Source organism: Polyodon spathula, chromosome 22 (genome assembly GCF_017654505.1).
Source record: "Polyodon spathula isolate WHYD16114869_AA chromosome 22, ASM1765450v1, whole genome shotgun sequence".
Lineage (NCBI taxonomy): Eukaryota > Metazoa > Chordata > Actinopteri > Acipenseriformes > Polyodontidae > Polyodon > Polyodon spathula.
Genome location: NC_054555.1, coordinates 16298489 through 16320150, shown reverse-complemented (window position 1 = coordinate 16320150; position 21662 = coordinate 16298489). Strand labels below are relative to the sequence as shown.

The 21662-nt window shown below is 42.4% G+C and overlaps 1 protein-coding gene across 1 annotated transcript in view; it reads right to left on the bottom strand.

The window, feature by feature from the left end:
- LOC121297416 (cysteine-rich and transmembrane domain-containing protein 1-like) overlaps nt 1–21662 on the bottom strand; it is a 74913-nt gene that overhangs the window by 36863 nt on the left and 16388 nt on the right. Inside the window, exon 2 of the mRNA XM_041223734.1 lies at nt 1398–1675. Within this exon, the coding sequence (XP_041079668.1) occupies nt 1398–1656 (259 nt within the window). The 5' untranslated portion in view covers nt 1657–1675. The remainder of the gene's footprint in view (nt 1–1397; nt 1676–21662) is intronic.

The window sequence follows — 21662 nt, the reverse complement described above, 5'->3', positions numbered from 1 at the left end:
CAATGTATTCTGTGATACTAGATACTCTTTCTACCTAATGAACAGTCAAAGTAAAAAAAAATAAAATACATACTTTCCATTCATAAGTCCTTCACATGTGGTGCTTTGCTCCATAACATAGTTCCGTGACTAACTTTCAATTCAAACGACTGCTCTGATTGTGTTGCTGCACTCGAGTATATTAAAATAGTGCCAAGGAATGAATTGCAGTATGCTGAGAGGCACAAGACTGAGGGTAAATGCACGTTAAAAAAAGTTATCTAAAAAAAATGTAACAGTTAATCGCAGAAGTTAACTGCTATTAATTGACAGCCCAAGTTTAATTTATATATAACAATCAGTGGTTGGAAAGCGATTGGTTAAAACCTCATTAAAGGAGCAAAAATAGATTGAACTACTGCCCTAACATCCTTACACCACCACACAATAGTTTCCATCCGTCATGTGACTGGTTCACATCACTCAGTCCCACCCCTTTTCAAACAAATGCCTTTCATCTTCACAAGAGAAATTGGCGAAATGTGAACACTGCTCAAAAAGCGAATTAACAGAAAATTTATTAAAACATATTACAAAAGATGAACCAAACACTAAAATGGTGATTAACGTCACTGTTTACTGAAATTCAAACAAATTCAACAAGCAAAAACAAATATGACTGGCAGATTGGACAAACTGGATTATGCAGCAGTCGGCAAACCAGACCAAAAACTTTCCTAACTATGCAGTATAAACTTCAAAAACATTTTGGCTATTTATTTAATTTACTTATGCTGTATCTGCTATATTTAAATCAAATATATAAAGTTGTATTTTATTGCAGACTCAGCCATAGTGGAAAATTAAATGCCCCTCCAGCGTGCAATTATAGCACCCTGTCGGTAACAACAGTCTTCTATCGAGTCAATGTTCTTGGGTCCTACTGTAGACAAAAGCAATGTAAATTATAAAGATATTGTTGCACTCATTTAAGTTTATTACTGTGTGTGTGACTGAGGGTTTGTGAATTAAAGGGATGTGTACATGTGAGTATATCATTTTGGTTTGAGGTTGAGAGGAATGCATTTTTTTTACATGTGTGTATGTGCTAGACTTTTGAGTTTTCAGAAACTTGTGCGGCTTTCAGAAATATATCGGCATGTTTTATTTCCTAGCAACAGAACAAAAGTAGAAATAAATAAATAAATAAAAAAAGGCAAATCTTGTTGTCTCGGGTATCTGGTGATATGAATTCCACACCCCTGCATTATATTAAATAATGATTTAAGCAAATTACATGAATCTAGACATAACAGGCTGTTAAAACAGGTAATATGAAATGATGCTGGTATATAAGGACGCTGCTTGTATTTAGTGGAATCGTTCACACTGTACTGGATCTCTCCAGGTGAACTGACCTGTGTTCTTTGGAGCATCTCCGTACACCTGTCCAGGTTGCGGGGCATACTGTGGGTATCCTGGGTAGCCAGGCTGTCCGGAGCCCGGGAAGGGGCCGCCGGGGCCCGGGGGGTAGTTTGGGTAAGCCTGGTTGACCCCTGGACCTGGGTAGGCAGGGTTGGGGCCGGGGTATGCTGGGTTTGGCTGCTGTGTGTACGGGGGGTACCCAGGAGCAGAGGGGCCAGGCCCGGGGTACTGTGGAGGGTTCTCGTAATTCATCAGGGTCAGATAATGCTTCCTGCAAGAGAAGAACAAGGCGGCAAGTTGAGCTTTTCATAGCACTTTTGATAAACTAACAGACTACCAAAAAATCTTAGGAGCAATACCACATACGAACATTTCACAAACTCTTTTCCAAATAATGAAATTGCTCCATGAGAACAGATCCTGACAGTGTGATTGGCCCAATGGAAATGCTATTACAACACAGCCCCTCATTTCTGAAACAGTCCTGCACTGTCCCAGCCATCATATTAAGATTCAGGTTGAGGGACACTCAGGCACTTACATTTCACTAAAGCAAGAGGCAGGAAAGGCTACTGCAGACAAAACATGGCTTGATATTGGATAGCTGAATGGAGCAGATTATTATTATCATCATGATCATCATCAATTAATTAACTATGCATCACAACTGCTGCTGCAAAGTGGCTTACAAAAGGACCCGAGTTTTACGTTTCATTCGAAGGGTAGCAGGTAATGTGCTGATGAAGCTTGTCTGCTTCACATACTTTTTTAGTTTTACCTCAGATGGAGGCTAGAAAGAGAGTTTGAACAAAACTCACGCAGACACAAGGAGTCCACAATCAGCAATAGAGACTGGAGCATTGGTTTATTTTTGTTAATAAGCGCCCCACTCTGCTGAAGTGCAGGTAAATACCACGGTCTGCAAGCCTAGTACTCTCAAGCACTTTCAACAATGTTTCCTAAACTCAAGGGCTTTACACTGAACTAGTTATTCACACAAATTATTTTAAATATGTAATAGAACCCTAAAAAATAGGGCTTTAACATATGGTAAGGCCAGCAAGGTGCCGTTAAGGTTCTATTGTTATTAGAAAATGGATTGAAACGTTGGGCAGCTGGCTCTTTGAGCTAATATATATAAAATGCTTCTGTTAGTTTTCTCCTTGATTTTAGTGGATGATGTTGCGCCCTGGGCATTTCCAACAGCCTTAATACCTCAATGCTAACAAAAAACATACATGGAGCTGTTCTTCAGTTCAGGTACCTGGTACACAAAAGCAAACATTATCTGTGAACTGTTTGCAAGACATGTAAAATAATAAGAGTACCGCTAACTTTTCATGTTTTAAAATTCAGACTTGAGTGCAAGTTTGTATATTTTCAGTTCTAAAGTTTAGTTTTTTTAATGTTTAATTCAGTGTTTTTAATGTTTATTCAAAGCATCTTTCCTGGCTTTGTTAGAGAAAAGCACCATCCTGTGATATGCTCAAATAAAGTTCCTGAAAGTAAATCAGACTACATCCAATTGTTTTGATTTCTTCACTCGTCACCGGAGACTAGTTGCTAGTGTCGCGACTCTATTGCCGTTTATAGCAAACGCTATTCTTGATTTTTATTTTATTTACTATGCTAAATTGAAAACCGATTGCACGTATAGGACAGCGAGGAACATGACTTGGTCTACACTGACAGACATTCAGAGGGAGTACTAATACAGAGATTTTCTTTCAAACAGAAAAAAGGTAAAATACATGTATAGTGTATTTATGTACTTTTTGGCAAATTGACTTGGAACAGCGATTAAACATCAGGGCTTGAAATTAACTTTTCCATGCATAAGCCACCATGGCTAGTGGATGGAAAAATCCACCGGCCGCACAGACATTTTACCGGCCAATATCGTTCCAGGGGGTGACGACAAAAGAAAATGCAAAAACAAGCAACATTTATGAGCAGTCTCAACAGGGTCTGAAACAATCTGCCTCATGAGTGAAGATATAGCTTCTGAGATGTGTCATCATCCATTTTGGCATTGTAATAACCATAGCGACGAGGTCAAAGTTCAGTTGATTTGAACTGTCAGTGACTGCAGTTTGAGCAGGGCATCTGGTGGTAGAAAGTATAAATTGCACGGCGATACGACAGCAATAATCGCAATCCGGCCTTAACACTTTGAATGCCACATTGTTTTCTGTACAATGTTGTCTTTCACCAACATTCTGCACAATTTAATGAGTGGTTTCATATATCCTTGAATATAAAAAAAAAAAAAAACACCATACAATAAAAGTACAAAAGGAAAATAATGTTCCCTACTTTGCAGGCTAATTTGGTTGTAAAGGTACGCATTTTATTATTTGGATTGGAAAACTGGGTAAAAGTCTGTACAATACAGATAAATGTGAAATAATCGCCTAATAAATTATTTTATACAGTACTTTATACACCACACGTCTTCAGGAGAGGACAGTGTTTGAAAACTATGTAACATACCACATGCTATGTTTTTTTTTTCCCCCTTAATCTTTTTTTTTTTTTTAAATTCACAAAGTATGAACAATACATATTTCAAAAATGCAAATTAATATTTAGGGAGACCACAGATGTAAAAAAAAAAAATTAAACTTTTTAAATATGCATGTATCATTTAATTAACTATATAAAATACAACCAATAAATAATGTTTTCAACCCAAAAACTAAAATGTTGTAGAGACCCCTATTATAATACAATTCATACTTTATTCAGTACAAATAAATTAATTAAACTAATAAAATTACTATTTTACCTAACAAATGACACATTTCAGTCATTAATTGGCCTTAAATTTTGTGTTTAACACAAGAAGTTCCACACACTGAAAAATGGGGACGGTTACAGTCTGGGCAGTATGAGCTTGTCTGTTACAGTCTGGGCAGTATGAGCTTGTCTGTACGTTACAGTCTAGACAGTACGAGCTTGTCAGTACGTTACAGTCTAGACAGTATGAGCCTGTCTGTTAGTCTGGACAGTATGAGCTTGTCAGTACGTTACAGTCTGGACAGTATGAGCTTGTCAGTAGCCTAATATTCATTCACAAGTCTGATAACTGATTTCTGCAGTTTCCCCCAAAAATAAATAAATAAATAAAAATACAACACGGGAACAGTGACTCAAATGCTTGTTAAATATTAATTTACTTGTTTATTTTTGTTATAGAATGAGTGTAAATTACAGATTGGAAAGGTTCTAACAGAAAGTATGGCCATAAAGAATACCAATCCTGTATCTAAACAGATACAAGTATAATGCAACAACAGAAAACCCTGGAGTGTTTATGTCTTCATTTTGGTAGATCTCTAGAGCCAATATGATTACACATATACAAGTGTAATTTTTAATCCCCCCCCCCCCCCCCACCCCCCCTCTCCTAACTCATCTATTCCTATCTCACTAGCTAAACTGTCCTGAGCATCACAGCTTTCAGGCTCACTATCTTGGTCGGCAAATAGAAGACCAGCAGCCTGCAGTGCAGTGTATTTTTTTGCCATTCCAAAAATAAACAAGAGGAATAATTTAAGAGATAAACAGATAGCACTGCCAGGGCAATCTTATTTTCATCAGTGAATTTTTTTCAGCATTTTCACCAAATTTTTCTGAACTGTTTTTGCTGTTCTGTTGTAGCATTTTTATTTATGAAAAGTAATTACAGAGACAAAGGCAGTACAGCCTAAGATGTTTCCCACGGCACTCACCTAGATGAGGAGTCTGCATCACGGTGTCATGTATATGACTAGCAACGTGCAGCCACCATTCTTGGAGGGGTAAACAAAAGCAGGCTGCATAGAGTTTACATTGAGTTTACATAGATTTAAATGAGCGAGCTACTGGCAAACTGTCAACTGAGCAGTTCTGCTTCACACATACTATGTTTACCTAAATATTCTCTTTAACCAACCTTAAATCTAAAAATCACAAGGAAATGCTCAGTTTATAGTTTAAAAATAATCATAAACCTATATACTCCATTATGAAGTTGGTGCTGCAAATGTATGTATATTCTGAGGCTGGCTGTCATTGTGGTCCGATATCTGACGTCTGACTTTTTATTATTGATTGCAGCCAAAGCTGCCTTCTCCCTGGTTCTGTTGCCTCTGATGGTATTAGGTAAAAGCTTAGACATGTGTCTTTTTTTGCACTGTTGTGGCACTGCACAAAACAGCAAGATTTTGGCATATTTAAGAAACACGGAAGTAATTTTACATAGGGTTTTCCCCTTTCCCGCTGTTGCTAAGCACATGACCGTGAAAGTTCCCAGCTGTTCCTCATCTTCCATGCCCTTCACACAGACACTGAAAACTTACTAAGTTATTTTCTTGATCGGTAGCAAATATTTACAATAAACCATTTAATATACATGATACAGATGTCAAAATAAGTGTGTTCCCAAGTATATTTCCATGTTGACAAAATATGTTAATTGTCATTAAACACGGATGTCCTGTTATACGGATGCGTGGATAAAAGTGCCTGGGGTCGTCTGGCGAAAAGGAGGAGATAAACATTTTTACTTTCCTTTGGTGACTTATTTCTCTTACTGTATGACAGGTATTTAACATTTCACATAAGTGTGTTGGGAACTACAAATTAAATGTGGAATGGTGCTTTTGGTTGATTTACTTTTGCTGCACCAATACCCTGAAAACATGTAAACTATCCATGCTGTATAGACAGTCACCGGCAGTTCTCATGCTTCGCTGTAACTTGGCACGAGGAACTACCATTCCCTTCGATTTTGGATTGTTAGACTGAAGCTGGCGATTCTCCGCCTGCAGAGAAAGAAGCCGACGCTAGCTAAACTGTACGACCTCCTCCATCTGGTATGGAAAACGTTTAGCTCAAATTCAGAAAGTAGCTGCATGCTATGGAAGAACAGCTCGGTGTTCATATGTGCAATCCATCCAGTGTCAAGGGCACACGCTGGGTTCTCCGGCCTGGCAAAAAAGTAGTGACCTTGCTCATAACAGTGGCCAATATAACGTGACTCACCATTACATGGATCACTTGACTTCAGCAGCAAGCAATGCTGACATTCAGGGTCAAGCAAAAAATATACCCCATTTCTAGTGTTTAATAAATGTCAAATTATGCAGTATTACAATGAAATATAATTAGTGTAATTTAAATATGATTTCAAAGGTTCCTTACTGAGGAAATGTTTTTAAAGTGTTTGTAACTCTTGCCTCTTAGATAAAGTGTGAAATGGACAGTGCACACTTCTATGTATTCAACCACTTCTTGGCTGACATGTTTCATGAACTAGGAACCCTTAGCTGCACACTTCAGAAAAATGAGCTTATCCTTCCCCAAGCCATCTCTGAGCTGCAGAGGACAGTGTCATCACTAGAAAAAATGAGAAGACCAAAGCAAGGTGGCATGCTAAACAAGTTCAGTATCAGCCTAATTCAGAGGAGGTCACATTTCAGGTTTGTTAGGATTAGGGATAGCAGGGTTCTCCCCAGGCCTTTTCAGCTGGGCGGACCACCCGGTGAAGTGGCTGTCGCAGCCCGGCTGAAAAAACCTGATCCACCCGTCCTGCAGATGCTACAGTGCCTTTATCAAAAGGATTGATTGCGCTTCTAGCTGACCACTTGTGCGTTGCTGGGTGAAAAAAAAAAAAATAATAATCTTGGAACCACATTACAGCTGTGTTGCGTCTTGACACTATTTAACCAAATCAGAGAGTTAGAAGGGGCGGGTTTTCTGTGTTAAGCACTTCGAGAGGCTAAAACGTTAAAATGACTGCTAAAGAAACAACCGGTTATTTGCAAAAATATTGACAATGAATGCAGGGTTTTCAAAATAAGCTGGCGATCGGTGCAATCCAGCACTTAATATTTTTAATAAAGTAGCCAGCAGGAATTAACTCAAAACTCATCTGGCATGCTTTAAAAAAAAATAATGCAGCAAAATGACTGCTAAAGATAATTTATTGCAAAACAATACATGAGCAGTCCAATAACACACTTTTGTCATAAATTTGTCCCTGCAACTTATTTTCAAAAATAACAATGTGAATGCAGGGTTTTCAAAATAAGCTGGCGATCGGTGCAATCCAGCACTTAATATTTTTAATAAAGTAGCCAGCAGGAATTAACTCAAAACTCATCTGGCATGCTTTAATAAAGACAATACATGCAGCATGTCCGTTGTCATGTTATTTGTCCCATGCAATAATTTATTTTATTGGTACTCAGTGAAAACAAAGAAAACGTGACTATTTGGGTCTAAAATTCCAACTGCGAAAAAGTAAGCAGCAGGTGGAAACAAGGTGGCTGTGCTAGATCATTTTAGTACTGATTTAACTTGCAGACAGGAATACTTTTTGTCTGGGCTGACTTTCCAGTTTGGCTCCTGAAAGCTGTTTATTTTACGTTCTTCAGCAGCCTCTGTAGTAGTCTTTTGTTTAATGTGTGATTCTGAAGCTAAAGCGATAGATCATATTTTCTCAAAAACACATTAAGATATGCAAATGACCTCAATCTGCATGTACAGTTCCCTTTCAATTCAAAGATGGCCACCAAAACATTGTTATGGGATACACTCCTGCCTATTGGTAGGTGTCACTGAGCTCTTCCTATCAAAGCTGCCGACAGGCCCTCTCCCCTCGGTGACCCCCTCTGTCTCGCCTCCCGAGGGTACTTAACCGTCACACAGGGGAGACTCGCTCTCTTTCGCTTCTCAAGATTGGTATGGTAAGACCTCTCTGTGTTGCATTGACCCCTTTTAGCCACTGCGTAAGCTAATGCTAATTCCCCTGCACTCTGTGCTGAAAGCTGGCCTTCGCCACTTTTCCCGGAATCAGTAGTTTTAAATTTGTAGCCTTTTTATTCTGTTTGAAACTATCAGCACCTGTTCGCTCCGCATGTCAGACTGCTTCTCTCCGTCTGTCCAACTTAGTACGGTAAGTATTATTGTTAAGAATTGTGTGCGTTTTTCACCCTTTCTTGCTTCGGAGAGCACCGTTACTGCACGGGGCTGAGCTTGCCTTGTCCTGTTGTCGAGTTAGCCCACCAGCCGCTTGCGGGTCACAGGTTGGGCCTTGTTTTGATTGTAGCTGCGTGTCCCCATGCTTGCGCAGAGGACTAGCCACATCGCGTCTGCTTCAGTCAGGCCAGTCGTATACTCCTCCTGAGGTTTCCCTCGTTGGGTTGAGACATACGCGGGCTGCATTGGCCTTCACCTTGGGTGCAGGTCTCACAATCAAGACAGTATGCTCTCCCCTATCTGTCCTGTAATATTTTAAAAACTGGTTTTGTATTGCTGTGTGTGAAAGTCAATCACCCGGCGCGGCTTCGGCCCTGTCCCTCTGTTGTACGCTAAGCGCTGCTCAGGTGTGTGACCACGTGGTCAGGGTAGGCACCATGCATAGCTGCCCCGGTGCGTAAGACTCTGCCCGTGCTACTTCGGTAAAACTGTGCGCACGGTGAGCTGAATTCCATGCCTGTGGGACGAATATCGCACAGCAGGACAGTTATAACATATGCACTCGGTGCTTAGGCCCAGAGCACGCCTCCTCAGCCCTGAAAGGCTCTTGCGACATCTGCGCGGCTTTTCAGCCCCCGTGTGACTCTCCAGGCGATTTAGCGAGCACGCGGGGGCTGAAAAGCCGCGTCCTCGTCCCCCACTGTGGGCCCCTCCCAGCCACGCCTCCTGATGCCGTCAGACAGTCCCTTTGGGGAGATCCTCTGTGCACAGGTGTCATGAAAGCTCAGAATCGGCCGGATCATGGAGCTTTTGGAGAGGCAGGCCCCACCGGCTCCGGCCGTGGGCCCCCGTGTGGCGTCCCCCTCTTCACCCACCCCCTGTGCCGGTCGCAGTCTCTGTACTGCCCCCTGATCCCTTGGTGGGAGAGCAGGGCAAGCGGATCGACTGCGCTGTCCAACACCGCCTCGTTGGCGGAGTCCGCTTTCCCTCCAGATATGGAGGTTGAAGAAAAGCCTGAATTCACAACTGAAATGGCCCTTGGTTCCGAGGTTCCCTGGACAGCACAGGCAGAGCCACGCCATTCCGTCATTCGACTGCATGACGTACAGGAGGTGCGCTCCTCTTGGAATCGCCCAGCCAAAGTACCGGCACAGTTGAAATATAGCTCTCCACTGGTCTCGCTGGAGGGGGCAGAGAAGCTGGGCCTGGCCAGGCTTCCCCCTGTGGACTCCACCATCACAGCCTTGGTTAAGGCTCCACCAGTAGAAGGTGTGCCCAGGGACCCTGTGTGCCCGAACCTGCAGTGCAGGATGAAGGAGACACATGTCCGGAGGGTTTATGTGGCAGGATCCCCAAGTACCACCTTAACAAACACATCCAGTATGCTGGTTGCAGACTTGGATGGGATTTTATGTGACCCCCCGCTCCCAGAGCCAGTGGCCACGGAGTTGCGATTATTACTGCATACGTTGCTCCAGATCTCTGGCTTGCATGGGCAGACCCTGGGATGGAGTCTGGCGGGTCTAGTGGTCGCGCACAGACAGCTGTGGCTGTCGCAAGCATAGGTGCCTGATGCTGATAAGGCCGTGCTATTGGACGCGCCAATATCACCAGGCCATATCTTTAGCCCAGCAGTGGAGGAGATCCTGCAGTCTCTTTGGGATCGACAGGTGTCAAGACAGGTAGCCACATTGCTCCCTCCCCCCACGCCGACACGGGGCAGGTCAAGTCGCTGGCAATCTGTTCGCGTCGGGGTAGTCACCCGGACGGTGCCAGTTACCACAGCCCCGCCAGGTGACCTTAGGCATAGCTTACAGGCCTCATCTCAGACAAGAGGCAGGACCCTCCCTCAGCATGGTGGACGTGGCCATAGCCAGTCCACGCAGCAACACTCTGGAAGGCGGTTCCAGGGTTTCCATCCTAGGCAACCGCCACCGCTAGCCCCGCCCCAGCCTCAGCCGCCCCAGCAGGGCCCCTGAGGGCTGGCGGCCTCAGACCCAATTCATGGCACAACAGCTGCACTACTGGCGTGCTTGCACCTCCGATGTGTGGGTGCTCACAACCGAGCAATACCGTTACGTGCTTCAGTTTCTCTTGGGGACCCCCCCTTTTCGCAGCGTCACGACTACGACTCAGGTGGTGGAGCGCATTTGGGAACAGTTCATGAAGGTGCTGGTCGATATCTTCACCTTGGCGGAGACTACACACTGCCCCCTGTTGTATTCCCTCCACCACCCGAGCGGTCCACTCGGCGTCGACACCCTAGCCCACATATGGCCCACAGCGCTCTTTTATGCGTTCCCGCCTCTACCATTACTCCCGGCCTTTCTGAAAGGCCTGGTCAGAGAAGGAGTCAGTTCTCCTAATGGCCCCCAGGTGGCCCAGGAGAATCTGGTTACCTGGTTACCTTATTGTGCCCTCTTAGGAGGGCCACTCTCCCGGAATGGAGGCTTGAGATTGTACTGGAGGCTCTCACGCAGGCCCCATTTGAGCCTATATACTCCATTGAGTTGAAGCACCTGTCTATGAAGACAGCCTTCCTCTTGGCCATCACCTCCGCAAAGCGGGTTAGTGAGCTGCAGGCGCTGTCTGTGCATAGCTCCTGCATGAGTATTTGGGATGATGGGAGCAGAGTGTCACTGTGTGCAAACCCTGCTTTTCTCCCCAAGGTGGTTACAGCCTTCCACATAAATCAGTCTGTGGAACTGGAGTCTTTTTATCCTCCACCGTTTGCTACGGAGAAGGATAAGAAGTTGAACCTTCTCTGCCCAGTACGGGCATTGAGATGTTATGTGGATAGGGCGAGAGCGCTGCGTCAATCTGACCAGCTCTTCGTCTGCCATGGAACACAGACCGTGGAACAGCCCCTTTCGAAGCAGCGACTGTCGCATTGGATTGCGGAAACAGTCTCCACTGCATATGATTGTGCTGGCTTACCCCCACCTGGGCGGGTAGCCATACATTCCACGAGGGGTGTGGCTATGTGACGGGCCCCTCGCGACGGCTCTGGTACACGTTTCCCATAACGATATTTTGGTGGCCATCTTCGAATTGAAAGGGAACGTTAGTTTACCTACCGTAAACCTGGTAACCTGCAAGAGAAGATGGCCATCGGTCGACTTCACGGTTTCGTCGCAAAAAGAGAGTCTCCACTGCGTGACGGTTAAGCACCCTCAGTGGGCGGAACAGAATGGGTCACTGAGGGGAGAGGGCCTATCGGCAGCTTTGATAGAAAGAACTCCGTGAAACCTACCAATAGGCAGGAGTGTATCCCATAACAATGTTTTGGTGGCCATCTTCTTTTGAGGGAACCAGGTTTACGGTAGGTAAACTAATATTTCTTTGGGAAATCGCTTGAAAATGGTACACAAAATGGTACACAATGGTACACAAAATCAGCCAAAATATACTTTGCTTTTTCTATCGTCCATTTCTCCTATTCTACCTCCAATGCTGAAAACTAGACTTTAGCAACCTAAGTGAAAATGCAGCACCAACTTTGTCCCACCTCCTACTGCACAGTACAGGTGACAGAAAAGCAGTAAAGACATACTGATAGATGGATTAAAACTTTGTTGTCATTTGAATAGTAAACAACAACAACAACAACAACAACAACAACAACAAAGTCAACCACTTTGGAGAATTTTTTTTGTAAATGTTATTTGTGGACATTTTTGTTTGCTTAAGTGCAATGCACACAGGACGGCGAAGGAATAAAAAGGGCTCTCTACAGAAGGAAGATACCTAGTTTGCATCTCTTGCATTGTGCAGTAGTTCATTTAAAAGGATGTTTATTTTTTTTTCCCCTCTCGCTGTACTTGTCCATATGCATTGGCCCCTAAAAGAAATGAATTTCGCGGTGACCCCTCAATTTCACGATTTCTGCGAAATCGCGATTTAGGTAGACCCCTATTTATAGGTAGCTAGCTACTATCAATTTAGTAATTCGTTGATTCAGACCTTCAATTAATCTTTAGCCTATTTATTAAAACATTTTTCTCACGAATATATTTACATTAACTCAAACAACTTAACTAAAATAAAGTAATATATAAAACAGAAGTCATTGATGTTTTCATTTAAAAGGGATGCAGTTGTGGTTTTCCATAGTCTGATTTTCAACATTGCAAAACACAAGCAACCTATATTAAAAGTAAAAAAAAAAATGTGAAAACATATATTACGTAGTTTCTATCGTATTTTCAAATTAACGCATAACATATTAATATACTCAAAATCGGTACCTCTCGCATAAAACCATACTGTTAAACTTCTGTCCAACTATTCCAGTATAATCGTAAAAAAGGGGAGGGGATAGTATGGCTTAAAGCAGTCTGACGATTGAGACGAGGAGGGGTGAGGATTGACACGAGGAGAGGTGAGGTCTGAGGATGTCCTAAAATGGACGACGTACCGATGGCCAGTCATCACACACTGAAAACCCACATCACAGCAGCCATCACCATTGCTGTTGATGAATTTAGGTCCCGCTTTGGTAGCTTGCTTGATCAAGACAGCCGTCAATTGCTTCAAAAAGCATTTAAATGACACATGGCCTGAAACTTACGACCAGTTGATGGACTACAGAGTGAAACAAGTGGATCCTCCTGAAGCATTTTAGTGAGGTTCTCCAAAGGTGAGAGGGTGCTCTTTGTTAACATAAATATTTATAGATTATATCAACACAACATTAGCTTATTTCTCCAACATACTTTTGCAGAGGAGGATGCAACACAGACAAGGCCTACAGCGGCCTGGGCCATACTGCCGTAATTATGAGGTAGGTCAACACTACATTTCTGTTTCACCATGACACTTATTTTATATGAATTTCTCAATTTCTTTTTAATTGTTGCTGTTTTCTGGACCATACTGCAAGTGGTGGAAATAATGGCGCTTCTGCCAATCTCAGCAGCCCAGTGCGAGCAAGGTTTCTTGGCCAAAAACAGAATTAAGAACTCTGCGCAGCAGTGTCATGTATGTGTCTACAACAGAACACCTAATCAGGATCAGCATCTAAGGGGCACACTGGAATCATTTGACGCCACTAATAGTGTAAAAAGAGGCTGCCCTCTTCCAAGTGATAAAGACCAAACTATAAAAAATGGCCAGTTTAAGTGGAGGAGGAGAGAGGAAGGGGGAAAGGGAGGGGGTAGAGGTTGTGTGGGGAAGGGAGAGAGGAAGGAAACGGGTGAATTAAAAGGCAGAAAGGAGATTAGGGATGAAAAAGAGGAAGCATAAGAGTGGTCTCAGTGATTTTAAAAGTGTTAAGTGTGGAGAATTTGTATTCATTTTAATTAATTCACTATTACTTTATTATTTAGCCTAATTTTTTACTGTTTTTTTTTTTTTACAAAGCAAAAAAAGAGAATAAAATATAACTCTTTGGTCTAAATTCCAAGCATTACGTCTGGAGGCAAGCCCAACACTGCATATCATCCAGTCAACACCATCCCCTGTCATGCATGGTGGTGGCAGCATCATGTTATGGGGATGCTTCTCTACAGCAGGGACTGAGAAACAGGATACAGGGGAGAATGGATGGTGCAAAGTATACGCGAATCCTTGAGGAAAACCTGCTTGCGTCAGCCAAGACTCAAACTCGGGAGAAAATTCACATTTCAGCAGGACAGTGACCTGAAGCACAAAGCCAAAGCCACATTGGAGTGGTTGAACAAGAATAGAATTAATGTTCTTGAGGAGTGGCTTGAATCCAAGCAAATTTTTGTTGAGACTTGAAGATTGCAGTCCGTTGATGATCCCCAACAAACACATCAGAACTGGAGCAATTTTCCCTTGAAGAATGGGCAAAATCTCCACCATCCTACTGTGCATAGCTAGTAGCGACCTATCCAGAAAAAGGTGCTTCTACCAAGAACTGACTTAACTTATGCAATCAGCAAATTTCACTGCGTTTTGTGTTGGTGTGTTAAACTGGACTTTTGGCTGTGGGGCCTATCATGATTGCCCCAAAGGCGACGACGCACAAGATGACAGTGGAGGATGGCTAACACGGCGTCATGGCCCTGAGAGTTCTGGGCAAGCCAAATTAGGACCCTGTCTGATTGGAGAGGTACAGGCTATGTCGGATGACAACGCCGCTGAGTAGAACCTGGTAAAGCTAGCCATCCTCCGCCGTCTTATCACGGAAAAAACCCACAGTGTGAATCTCAGGGAGTACAAGAGATCCCTGAATACATGCCCCTAGGTGGTGGCGCAACGGCTCTTTCACCATATGGTACACTGGCTCACCCTGGCTCTGAAAACAAGTGTGCAGATGGGAGAGACCATTGTGATTGAGCAGTTTTGCCATGTGGTTGGCACCGAGACCCAGGCATGGACATGGTGCTACAACCCCAACACCCTGGACCAGGCAGTGAAACGAGATTCCGAGGACTCCCTGGTGTCAGCCCAGTCCGGGGTGAAAACCCATGCATTAGTAGACACAGCGTGTGGTCAGACCTTAATTAGATTATCTCTCTTAGGTGGTGTGGTGTGGCAGCCACATTGTCAGGTGGCTATCTCCTATATCCATGGAGACACCGCAACATACCCCACAGTTAAAGTATATTTATCGGTCGGTCCGATAAAACATCACCTGGTAGTTGGGGTGGCAGAAAGCCTACCGCATCCAGTAATTCTGGGTCGAGACTGGCCAAACTATAAACAATTGGTGAAATGAATGCCAGTCCCAACCGCACACGTAAAAGCTGGCAGAAAAAACTGAAAGGGAAATGATTGGTAATGTTTTCTCCTTTGTTCCACCCAAGAAAAACAAATCGAGAGAAGGATGAGGAAATGGGAGGGAGCATTAATGAGACAAGGCTGAGGTTGGTGGGAGCCTGTTATAATGGTAACAAGCCCCAGCAGCCCCAGCAGAGACCTCACCTGAGCCCTTGGGGTCCACCAAGGCCTGGACCTTGGTGACAACGGGTTTCACCCTGCCATGTGTTTACTGAAGTTAAAAGCAATGTCCAGAACCTTATGGCAAACGCCTGTAAATAACAAATGATAGAAGTTACTGGGCCATCAAGAGCAGATGTTACTCCCGCCCCTCTCAATATACCGGACATGTGCCACTCAAGCATGGACACAGTGTGGGGCCAAAATAACAACCCCTCACTAGTGCACACTTGGGGACAGGTCCAGTCTATTGAAGGTAAGGATGTTGAAGGCACTGGGGCACTAGTATTTCCACATTTCATTATCAAGGAGCAATTACTGTATAGGGTAAACCTGGCCACGGGCACAGGACAGCCTGTAACACAATTATTGGTTCCCCCGTCCTGTCGGCTGGAGGTAAAGAGGCTGGCGCATGATATCCCTTTTGGAGGGCACCTAGGAGCTGATAAGACAAGGGAATGGATATTGGTTCGATTTTATTGGGTAGGACTTCAGAAATATATGGTGAAATATGTAGCCACATGTCAGACTGTTAGCGAGTAGTGCTGGGTCGAGTGTGCCCTGCCCCTTTGGTCCCACTGCCGATTATTTCCACCCCCTTTGAACGCATCGCAGTGGACATAGTGGTCCCTCTGCTACCTTCTTACTCCGGGTATATGCATATATTAGTGCTGGTAGATTACGCAACACGATACCCGGGGGCAATCAGAAAACACAGAACATTGGGGAAACACAGCAGCTCAAAGTCAAACAGCCGCATGTGTTTTTCTGATAACAAGCTGAAACTCGGAGCAGCTGATTCAAATTCAGTGCAGTTCTGAGACACGGGCGAGGGGAGGAGCCAAAAGCATAGCAGAACAACGCAGTTAAACGAGGCAGTCTTCCCAGCGACAGCGAGTGGAGAAGTACAGGCGTGTAAAAGTGCAGAGCAGTTTAGAAGCAGGTTGAAAGCAGGTTGACAGCTGGAGAAGAAACTAAACTTAAAAAAAAACCCTCACATGGTCTTCAAGCTAGTAATCTGTGACACCTGCTTGATGTGGAAAATCCGAGAAAACCCAGCGGAGCTAAACCAAGTGTGCGTAAAGTGCCGCGCGATCCAGGACTTCCATAAACTAGTAAGTATGCTATGGAGCTGGAAGCTGGAAGAAGTGAGACAGCAACAAGATCTTGAGAAACTGGCACACCCACAATTCATGGAAGTCTGCATCACCCCTAACAGACTGAAAGCCACCAGGGAGATAGAAGGTCAGAACAGCTGGGTTCAGGTAGGCAGAAGCAGGGAAAAAAAGAAACTTCGTCAAACACAACCACCAGAAATCAAAACAACCAACAAATTTGAGTCACTTCAGAATTTTGATGAGCAGAACCAACAACAAAAGGAACAACATCCAGGACCCTATTGACAGTGGTGACCAGAGAGCAAAAAGAAGGGAGGTCATGATTATTGGGGACTCCATATTGAGAAGCACAGCAAGTTCAATTCACAGTTTGGACCCCCTTACTACAACAGTGTGCTGCCTTCTGGGAGCCTCAGTCAAGCACATCACTGAGAAAGTGGACAGGCTCCTAGAACAAACAGGAGACGACCCGGTAGTAGTCGTCCACATCGGTACAAACAACATTGGAAGAGACAGACCAAAATTTCTGCAAAACAAATTCAGAGAGCTAGGAAGGAAATTAAAAGAGAAGACCAAAACTGTGGTATTTTCTGGTATACTACCGGCACCTTGCAAAGGACCATACGGACAGCTGGAAATAATCAAAACGCATAGCTGAAGACATGGTGCACACGGGAAGGCTTCACCTATCTTGATCATTGGACCACATTCTACCGACTAGAGGGGAGGCATGCCTTGATTTAGTCTTTTCAAATAACGAAGACAGAATAACTAAAACAGAGGTCAGAGAACCACAGGCAAATTCAGACCACAACATGGTCTCATTTGAAGTGTTTTTTAAAACCCCAAAAGTAATGACTAAAGCTAAGGTTTACAATTTTAGAAAGGCAAATTATGAAGGTATGAAAAAGAGACTAACAGAAGTAGATTGGAGTAAAATAGAGAAAACACCCATAGAAAAAGGATGGTTGTTCTTCAAAAATGTAGTACTAGAGGTGCAAAACAATTACATCCCTAAAGTAGACAAATCTAAATGTAAAACTAAATTGCCAAAATGGTTTAATAGATCAATTAAAAAAAATATTCAGCGAAAAAAGGCACTTTACAGAGCATTAAAAAAGGACCAAAAAGAAAGTACGCAGAAAGAGTACATGGAACTGCAAACGCAAGTCAAAAAGGAAGTTAGAAAGGCCAAGAGAGAAATAGAAATGAGCATTGCTAAGGGAGCTAAAACCAATTCCAAAATGTTTTTCCAATATTACAACAGCAAGAGAACATTCAAAAAGGAGGTTAAATGTTTAAGAGATACAAATGGCAAAATCGTAGATGAAGAAAAAAAAATAGCAAATATATTAAATGATTACTTTTCACAAGTTTTTACAAAGGAGGATACGGACACCATGCCCCACATGTCATCCAGTTCCTATCCAGTTTTAAATAACTTTAGCATAACTGAGGCAGAAGTGTTAAAGGGACGAGGAGCTCTTAAAATAAACAAATCCCCTGGGCCGGATGAGATCCTCCCAATAGTACTCAAAGAAATGAAAGAAGTTATTTACAAACCGCTAACCAAGATCATGCAGCAGTCTCTTGACACAGGGGTGGTACCGACAGACTGGAAAATTGCAAACGTAATACCAATCCACAAAAAGGGAAACAAAACTGAACCAGGTAACTACAGACCAGTAAGCCTGACATCTATTATATGCAAACATATGGAAACTATAAGATCCAAAATGGAAAATTACCTATATGGTAACAGGGTCCTGGGAGACAGTCAACATGGTTTTAGGAAAGGGAGATCGTGTCTAACTAACTGGCTTGATTTTTTTGAGGATGCAACATCGATAATGGATAATTGCAAAGCATATGACATGGTTTATTTAGATTTCCAGAAAGCTTTTGACAAAGTCCCGCACAAAAGATTAATTCTCAAACTGAACGCAGTTGGGATTCAAGGAAACGCATGTACATGGATTAGGTAGTGGTTAACATGTTAACAGAAAGTACTGATTAGAGGAAAAACCTCAGAATGGAGTGTGGTAACCAGTGGTGTACCACAAGGATCAGTATTAAGTCCTCTGCTATTCCTAATCTACATTAATGATTTAGATTCTGGTATAGTAAGCAAACTTGTTAAATTTGCAGACGACACAAAAATAGGAGGAGTGGCAAACACTGTTGCAGCAGGCAAATGACATTTAATAGAGAAAAGTGTAAGGTACTGCATGCAGGAAATACAAATGTACATTATAAATATCATATGGGAGATACTGAAATTAGAGAAGGAATCTATGAAAAAGACATAGGAGTTTTTGTTCACTCAGAAATGTCTTCATCTAGACCATGTGGGGAAGCTATAAAAAAGGCTAACAAGATGCTTGGATACATTGTGAAAAGTGTTGAATTTAAATCAAGGGAAGTAATGATAAAACTGTACAATGCACTAGTAAGACCTCATCTTGAATATTGTGTGCAGTTCTGGTCACCTTGCTGTAAAAAAGTTATTGCTGCTCTAGAAAGAGTGCAAAGAAGAGCGAACAGAATTATTCCGGGCTTAAAAGGCATGCTAAAAGAATTGAACCTGTTCAGTCTTGAACAAAGAAGACTACGTGGCGACCTAATTCAAGCATTAAAAATTCTAAAAGGTATTGACAATGTCGACCCAAGGGACTTTTTTGACCTGAACAAAGAAACAAGGACCAGGGGGTCACAAATGGAGATTAGACAAAGGGGCATTCAGAACAGAAACTAGGAGGCACTTTTTTACACAAAGAATTGGGAGGGTCTGGAATCAACTCCCCACTAATGTTGTTGAAGCTGACACCCTGGGATCCTTCAAGAAGCTGCTTGATGAGATTTTGGGATCAATAAGCTACTAACAACCAAACGAGCAAGATGGGCTGAATGGCTTCCTCTCGTTTGTAAACTTTCTATGTTCTTATGTTCTTAAGGTCCACTAGTGCCGCTGAGATAGCCAAAGAACTAGTGCAGATTATTGCTAGAGTAGGGATCCACGAGGAGATACTGACTGATCATGGCACTTATTTCTTGTCTAATACATTACAGCAAGTACACAAAATACCTCCCATCAGGACGTCTGTTTATCGTCCGTTTGGTGGAATGCTTTAATCAGACCATTTATAAATCAGGAGCAAAAACCTTGGGCATCGCTTCTTCCCTACCTCCTTTATGCAGTGAGAGAGGTATCGCGAGTCCAACCGCCTCGCGGCATTCTCTTTCACTTGGGTCGACGAGCTTTTAGATAGACTGGGGATGGCAAGACTTATTTCCACTCTAGATCTGACGAAGGGATACTGGCAGATACCGGTAACTCGTAGTTCTAGAGATAAAACCGCATTTTCAACACCACAGGGGCTGTTTCATTTCACAGCCATGCCATTTGGGCTAAATGGTGCGCCCGCTGCCTTTCAAAGACTGATGGACCAGGTTTTACATCCAAATCGTAATAAAAAGAAAAAAATAACAAGTTATGTCTTTTTCTCTCTGTGGAATATGGTCTGCAACACAAGGAAGCTACAGACTTTAAAAAAGAGCAAGATTCACACTGGTGAAAGAAAAATAATCTTAATGAAATTGTCCTATATTGCCATTATTAATAGTTGCAAAATATGATCCCTTTATTTAAGTCTGTCAAAGTGGGACTGCAAGCTTTATTCCTCCTTCTGCTTTATTTACACATTTTAATTATTTATTTAAATGTACTTAGAAACAGTACATAATTACAAAATATAAAGCATCTATACTTCTTTCAATACATTTAAAGTACTTGCTTTACACACATACCGCTAACTATTCTCAATTCTTTTTCAAATAGTCTGCAAAATAAATAAATAATTTTGTACTATGCAACCTGTAAGTATTGAATAGAGCAGTATGGGCATGATTTTTATTTCTTTTTTATCATTTCATTTATAAATTTAAGAAAACACATTCAATACCATTATCAACTTTACCCAAGGTAGCCTGTTTTTCTGGTGGCATAATAGCCTATAAAGTGTACATTTTAATGAACATATTGAAATTATATACTGATAATTGAGGGTGGAATGGAGGACAGTATAGGGAGGGCACCGCACTGGAAAAAAAAGTATGTTATTAAAGTGACCTTGCTTGTTGACTTCTGATTTTTATTTATTTATTTTTTAACTTCACTGGGTGCCAAGTACGGAAGGGTATGTTTGAAGTTGTTCCTGCTTTCGTTGTGCTTGTGACACATTCGTACATCCTATGGTACTCCGTTTCCCCACTATATATTTTTTTGTAGTGAAAGTACAGACTAGGGCTGTCAGTTAATCCTCAAAATAGCAATCAATTAATTTGCCACACAAAATATAATCGTTCTAGTAAATATCAATGATTTTACCATACATTTTCGGTGCATTCCTCTCCCCATGACGTTATTATCTTAATATACAGTGGCTCTCAAGTATTCACTCCCCTTGGACTTAGACATTTTATTGTGTTACAAAATGGAATCAAAATGGATTTAATTTGGAGTTTTTGCCACTGATCAACACAAAAAAGTCCATAATGTGAAAACTAAAATCTACAAATTGTTCTAAATTAATTACAAATACAAAACATAAAATAATTGATTGCATAAGTATTCATCTCCTTGCATCGATATTTGGTAGAGGCACCTTTGGCAGCAATTAAAGCATGAGTCTATTTAGATAAGTCTCTACCAGCTTTGCACATCTGGACACTGCAACTTTTGCCCATTCTTCTTTGCAAAATTGCTCAAGCTCCGTCAAGTTGGATGGGGACCTTTGCTGAACAGCAATTTTCAACTCTTTCCATATATTCCCAATTGGATTGAGGTCCGGGCTTTCACTGGACCACTCCTGGACATTGACCTTTTTGTTTTTAAGCCACTCCAGTGTGGCTTTGGCTGTATGTTTGGGGACATTGCCCTGCTGGAACATAAGAAAATTTACAAACGGGAGAAGGCCATTCGGCCCATCTTGCTCGTTTGGTTGTTAGTAGCTTATTAATGCCAGAATCTCATCAAGCAGCTTCTTGAAGGATCCCAGGGTGTTAGCTTCAACAACATTACTGGAGAGTTGATTCCAGACCCTCATGATTCTGTGTAAAAAAGTGCCTCCTATTTTATGTTCTGAATGTCCCTTGTCTAATCTCCATTTGTGACCCCTGGTCCTTGTTTCTTTGTTCAGGTCAAAAAAGTCCCTTGGGTCAACACTGTCAATACCTTTTAGAATTTTGAATGCTTGAATTAGGTCGCCA